The 7,164-nt window shown below is 34.9% G+C and overlaps 1 protein-coding gene across 3 annotated transcripts in view; it reads left to right on the forward strand.

The window, feature by feature from the left end:
- Window positions 1-6,495, forward strand: part of LOC121373849 (lysophosphatidic acid phosphatase type 6-like) — a 34,236-nt gene extending 27,741 nt beyond the window's left edge. For all 3 annotated transcript variants that reach the window (XM_041500624.1, XM_041500625.1, XM_041500623.1), the window contains 3 exons: window positions 1,514-1,649; window positions 3,511-3,574; window positions 6,090-6,495. In XM_041500624.1, the coding sequence (XP_041356558.1) occupies window positions 1,514-1,649; window positions 3,511-3,524 (150 nt within the window). In that variant the 3' untranslated portion in view covers window positions 3,525-3,574; window positions 6,090-6,495. The remainder of the gene's footprint in view (window positions 1-1,513; window positions 1,650-3,510; window positions 3,575-6,089) is intronic.
- Window positions 6,496-7,164: the final 669 nt, after the last annotated feature.

The following is a 7,164-nucleotide window of genomic DNA, read 5'->3' on the forward strand; positions in this document are numbered from 1 at the left end:
GCAGGTATTAACCACTTCACTGTTAAAGTCAAATACTGTGGGCAGGTATTAACCACTTCCCTGTTAGTCAAATACTGTGGGCAGGTATTAACCACTTCACTGTTAAGGTCAGATACTGTGGGCAGGTATTAACCACTTCACTGTTAGTCAAATACTGTGGGCAGGTATTAACTACTTCACTGTTAGTCAAATACTGTGGGTAGGTATTAACTACTTCACTGTTAGTCAAATACTGTGGGCAGGCATTAACGACTTCACTTTTAAAGTCAGATACTGTGGGCAGGTATTAACCACTTCACTGTTAAAGTCAAATACTGTGGGCAGGTATTAACCACTTCACTGTTAGTCAAATACTGTGGGCAGGTATTAACCACTTCACTGTTAAGGTCAAATACTGTGGGCAGGTATTAACCATTTCACTGTTAAAGCTGTAGTTGCAAGAGTTTTCTTTACCGGAAGCTGGATCTAGCTTGGTCCATGGAGTACTCAAGGTGATTAACCACTTCACTGTTAGTCAAATACTGTTGGCAGGTATTAACCACTTCACTGTTAAGGTCAGATACTGTGGGCAGGTATTAACCACTTCACTGTTAAAGTCAAATATTGTGGTCAGGTATTAACCACTTCACTGTTAAAGTTGTATACTGTGGGCAGGTATTAACCACTTCACTGTTAGTCAAATACTGTGGGCAGGTATTAACCACTTCACTGTTAAAGTCATATACTGTGGGCAGGTATTAACCACTTCACTGTTAGTCAAATACTGTGGGCAGGTATTAACCACTTCACTGTTAGTCATATACTGTGGGCAGGTATTAACCATTTCACTGTTAGTCAAATACTGTGTGAAGGTATTAACCACTTCACTGTTAGTTAAATACTGTGGGCAGGTATTAACCACTTCACTGTTAGTCAGATACTGTGGGCAGGTATTGACCACTTCACTGTTAAGGTCAAATACTGTGGGCAGGTATTAACCACTTCACTGTTAAAGCTGTAGTTGCAAGAGTTTTCTTTACCGGAAGCTGGATCTAGCTTGGTCCATGGAGTACTCAAGGTGATCAAGTCATAGAATCAAAGCCACTTCATCAACCCATTGGGTTTTCTCCTGTTCCAACCAGTACTCCACTTCTGGTGTATCAAACTCTATGTTGTATGCTGTCTTGTCTGTGGGAAACTACATGATTGTAAAATGTTTGTTTCTTCGTTTTAGTAGGAGTAATTTATGTGACGACAGTGGGTTTCTCTCTATCTATCTGTCTGTCTCTCTCTCTCTCTCTCTCTCTCTCTATCTCTCTCTCTCTCTCTCTCTCTCTCTCTCTCTCTCTCTCTCTCTCTCTCTCTCTCTCTCTCTCTCTCTCTCTCACACTCACACTCACACTCACACTCACACTCTCTCATATATATTGAAATAACCATGTTAGAATGTTGGATGCCAAAGAACAATAGTTTGAAATATCCTGAGCTGTCATTAAAGAACATTTTAATATACCTTTCATCTTTTGTTTTCCAGGACAAGTCTTTACCACCTTGTAGCGAAAGTATGTTTTCGTTTGATCAGTTCTCCAAGATGATGAAGCCTTACGTTAAGGAGAAAAAAGAATATCTCAGGATCTGTAATTCCAACATCCTCAAGAATCTATCTAAAGGTGGGAGTTTTAAAAAAAAAAAAAAAAAAAAATTTATGGTTTTTTTTTTTTTTTTGGGGGGGGGGGTTAATCTTGTTTAAACGGACTGTCGTATTACTTTAGATCTCACTAGGGGGCGGGACATAGCCCAGTAGTAACGCACTCGCCTGATGCGCTATCAATCTAGGATCAAATCCCGTCGGTGGGCCCATTGGGCTATTTTTCGTTCCAGTCAGTGTTCCACATCTGGTGTAACAAAAGCCATGGTACATGTGTGTACTATCCTGTCTGTGGGATGGTGCATATAAAAGATCCCTTGCTGCTAATCAAAAAGAGTAACCCATGAAGTGGTGACAGCAGGTTTCCTCTCTCTATATCTGTGTGGTCCTTAACCATATGTCCGACGCCACATATAACTGAATAAAATGTGTTGAGTGCCTCATTAAATAAAACATTTCCTTCCTTCCCTAGATCGCACTAAGTTGGGCACTGTGATGTTATTGATAGTTACTAAAGAGTTGTAGATATTCGGAAATGCATTTCAAATTATGGATTTCCAGTTATTGTAGTCGTCTAATTAAAGTTTTAACATTTCAGTGATTTTGAGGAGAAATGTTTTGAGATCAACATGGTTGTACTTGGCCATAATTGTTCAGGGATAAATAATTAAATTTTCTTTGCATCTATACACTTTACGGCAATCTGATTGGTCCAGAGGTGCTTACTTTTTTTCGTTCATATCTCGATGAACTGAAAAAATTTAAGCCACGCCTTCATTCACTTTCATAAAATATAAACTAAACAGGAATAGGACATTTCCTTCCAATGTAACTAAATGATCTGTAAAAATGCACAGCAGCTAGAGAAAATGGTGTCGCTTATCAAAATTACGTTATTTACCAAATGACATCATTTACAAAAAATCACCCGATGCAAATAATAGTGAATGAATGTTTGCATTCTTACGCGACATAAGTATCAATGAAGTTTACACAAACAATACTACAGCCGTATTTAAAGCTAAACAAAATAAATTCAGTTATGTATTGTTAAAGTATGCATATAAATTTAATTATAAGATTTGACCGCAATTATTTTTTGGTTCATGCAAGTATGAACTGAAAAAACGATGTGCACACTTTTGTATGACCCACTATGCGGAGTCATACAGTGTGCACATAATTTTTTCGGTTCATACTTGCATGAACCAAAATATAATTGCGGTCAATTCTTAAATAATTAAATTTCCATTACATTCACTGCAACATAACGTCATCCCATTGGTCCAGACATAGCAATGGGAGTTTGTTCAATTCTCGATGAACCGTAAAAATTACGTCGTCAGGCAACGTCATATCTGATGACATCATTTTATATGGGCAAGTTGTCTTATTGAGTGTTATTGTTTATGGACGAAATATAATTCAAATAAAGTATGAACTTTTAGTGTTATTATTAGCAAGTATAATTTAAATTTAAATACCTGTATAAGTATTCTCTGTTATGTCTGTTACGTTCGCCGATTCACACAGTTCGCATATGATTTTTTTTTTTTCATACCCCGAAGAATGTAAAAGAAATAACAGACAATCCTTCAATATATATATATATATTCACAAAAAAATTACAAACAATTCTTATATACATGTAACAGACTCCATGTATCAGTGTATCTGCCAAGTATCGGTGTATCTGCCAAGGTTTATAGTAGTAATAATGGGAATTGTAAACTTGATAAATGTATCGTAACCAATAACCAGGTTTGTATTTTGCGGAAACCTGTACATGGGTTACCAGCCACTGCTTATTTTGATGCATGTAGTAAAAGTGACTGATTCAAGTTTTCTCCATTCTTACAATGTACATTTGAATTTCTTGTCAGGTGGATCTAGGTGATGAGCTGTTGATGCCTCTAATAAGAGTCGACCCGTCGACTTAGTGACCAGGTTGGTTCAAGTTTTACTAGCCTCTTGTTTGTTTTTGGAAGCTTCATTTAATGTCGAATGAAAACCATATTTTGTTTAGAATTTTAGATTTTACCTTCTTTTTTTTTTAAACGTTCACAATACATGCTTACGGCAATCGGCAGTGACGTGGAGATTGGTGTCAGTGTTTAATTCGCCATGGCACTTTTTAAACTGTGGACTACATTTATTTTGTTCGACGGAATGTTTTTTTTTTTAGAGAGATTGCTGTAATACTGCGAATTAAAAATAAAAAATTGTGGTTTTAATAAAAATTTCGTTGGGGACTTAAAAAGGTAGTATCATAAATTTTTATTATGAGTATGCAGGTATTATATTTTCGTTATGTTCTTAAATGTTTTGACTGCACCGGACCACGAATTACATGAAAATTTGGTTGGGATTTGGCTCAGTCAGTTGAGGTGCTTGTGTCCCAGGATCGAACCACCTCAGTGGATCCATTCGGCTAATTGGGTTTTTCTCATTCCAACCAGTGCACCACAACTAGTCAAAGACCGTGGTTTGTGCTTTTCTGTCTGTGGGAAAGCAGATTTAAAAGATCCCTTCCTGCATTAGAAAAAATGTAGTGGGTTTCCTCTGATGACTACGAGTCAGAATTACCCAATGTTTGACATCCAATAGCCGATGATTAATTAATCAATGTGTTCTAGTGGTGCCGTTAAACAAAAAAAACTTTATTTTATATAAAAATTATGCCACCAATGTCCATGAATAAAAGAGATTTAACAGTATACTATTTCTTTCAAGACATCGGTTTTGTCTTGTTTTTTAGTCCAATGTAATTTTTACTACTACGTCTAGTTTAATGACTTCTCAGATCAAGTTCAGGTATGACTGTTTGGTATGTGATATTGCTTTTTACAACCCTCATCCTGCAGGATTTCTACCAGAGGGTACAGAGGAGAATATTATGCACTCTAAAATCTTGGAAATTAATGGATATTTTGATTTTTAGATAGATGATAGTAAGAGAACTGCTGTTTTAATTTTGTCAAAGTATATTGAAATGTATGTGTCCAGTTTGAAAAGACTTCAAAACTTAACCACCACTTACAGGTTTTTTTTTCTCTAAAATTTGACTTAATTAAAGGGATATTCCTGAGTTTGCTGCATTAATAACTAATAAACTGACTAATAAAATATTTCTACGATTAAACTTGCATATTAAATATATTTTCTTGTTTAGAAGTATATTCAATGAGTTTCTTGTTGTCTTAATATTTATAAGAAGCCCAAACTGGAATTTTTCTTCAAATAATTTCGTACGTACGAAAAAACAATATTTTAGGAAATGAAATGAAATTTAACCTAGAACAAATATTAGAACGATCAGTAACATGTTCAATATACAGCCACTAATATTCTAAACAAGAAAATATATTTGATATGTAATTACAATCGTAAAAAAGTCTTCGTTAGTGGATAACATCTCAAAAATTGCAGCAAACTCAGGAATGTCCCTTTAAGTTAGGAGTACTTACTGGTGGTTCTTGCCATGCAGGGTTTTTTTTTTCAATACCCCAAAATGTATTTTTCATAATTCTAAAAATGCAATTTCGACTGAAAAGTAATGGTTATTGAGACACGCTCTAGTTATTTTTCAGGGGCCTAGCTTCCACATACCACCTGAGATTACAAATATTTAGCTTTTATGTGTGTGGTGTGGGTGGGGTGGGCACAGACAATGGCATTTTATTACATCGCCGAAAACATCTGTGTACCACCTGTAAATCCCAAGCTAGGCCCCTGTTTTTAGACGGTATTACCCTGTTTAAACATCACAGACTTTAGTTTTGACTTTGGGAATTTTCATTTTCATTTCAAGAACACCTCATTATGCCAATTAAGTTTGAATTTAAACAAGTAATACAATGCATGTAGTTGTGTTTATTTAATTAAATGAATAGAATTTAAGTTTAATCTTAAATTTAATTATACAAGTGGCTTTTTGTCTTCTGCTCTGTATATAGTTACATATATACGGTTTAGTTAGGCTGGTGGAGCATGCACAGATCTTAACAAGAAGCCGTTAGTTGACTGTAAAGTTAGAAAGGAAATTTTTTTAAATATTTATTTTGCATTATGAAATGGGAGTGAATTAGGTGTGTTTGTCAGGTGTTACATTTCATTTTCAAAATATATCTTTATATAATAATAAACAATGGGAATTATTTACATTCAGATTGGGAACTTTTTACTCCAGTATTAGGAATAAAAACCGACATCGCCGTTAGGCAATGGTGCCGATCATCGGAGTCTTAGAAACATTGCTGATAAAACCCTGACATTGATGGGGCACTTACGGTTTGTTTTGTTTTTATTATGTACCCTCAAATTAATTTCAATAGGGCATGGCTTTGTATCAGAATCTATGGTATGTGCTGTCATGTCTGTGTGAAAGTGTATGTAGAAGATACATTGCCGCCAGTTAGTAATCATAAGTTTCAGCTTTAAATTGTGTTGGTTTTGTTTTCAGATTTATCTTGAAATGATGAAGACCTCAACTTGTAGAAAATAGGGTTAAAGAGAAATGATGATGACCTTGGCTTGGAGGAGAAAGGGTTAAACAGACTACCCTGAGTTTGGCGCCACTGTAGCATGTTTTCCACTGACGCGGAGCCCATTTAATGCCTAAAATTACATTATATTATTTAATATATTTTTTTTTTCATTTAGAATATTAATGTCTGTATGATGATTTCGTATGTGTTTCTGCACACAAGTTTATTGTTACAGTGCATATACATGCTACCTTTTCCATATATACTCTTCAAAAAAAGTAGGGGAAGCTGCAATATTAATGTTAATATCAACTATTAGACCGAACATACATTTTGACCACAGACATCCTAGTAAAGAACGTTCAGCTCTGTTTGTCAACACACCGAAACACATTCCATAGTTTGCACATGCATCACACAGTTGCCCCGTACACGTGCGTGGGGTGTCATTATTGATTTTGACAATTTCCAGGAAGGTCCATTAATCACTGTGGAACATTATTTCTGTCAATCTTTTTCATTCTGTTGATCATACAGTTTTTATTGTTTTGTTTTTAGTCATTTTTATTATTTGAATTTGTCATTTACTGATAAAAAATGTCAACTTTAAAATTAAAATCTTTGGTGGTCATAAAACCTACTGTATTACTGTACCGGTTGTAATGTTTGCCCAATTAATACACTATTATCATATAACCATTCCCCACAGCTAATATACCTTACAACTTTGGCAATTGTAAATTCTTATTAGAGTTGCCCTACTTTTTTTGAAGAGTATATACAATTCCACATGTGAATATTCAGGCTTAAGCAAAAAATCGATCTGAGAGCAATTTTTTTCTGAGTTTGCTGCATTGTAAGATTTTTTCGACTAATGAAATATTTCTACGATTAAACTTACATATTAAATATATTTTCTTGTTTAGAATACCAGTGTCTGTATGTTCAATGTGTTTCTGGTCGTCTTAATATATGTAAGAAGCCCAAACAGGATTTCGTCTTCAAAATATTGCGTACACATGTACGTACGAAAAAAATATATTTTAGGAA

Source organism: Gigantopelta aegis, chromosome 5, assembly GCF_016097555.1.
Source record: "Gigantopelta aegis isolate Gae_Host chromosome 5, Gae_host_genome, whole genome shotgun sequence".
NCBI classification, from domain to species: Eukaryota; Metazoa; Mollusca; class Gastropoda; order Neomphalida; family Peltospiridae; genus Gigantopelta; species Gigantopelta aegis.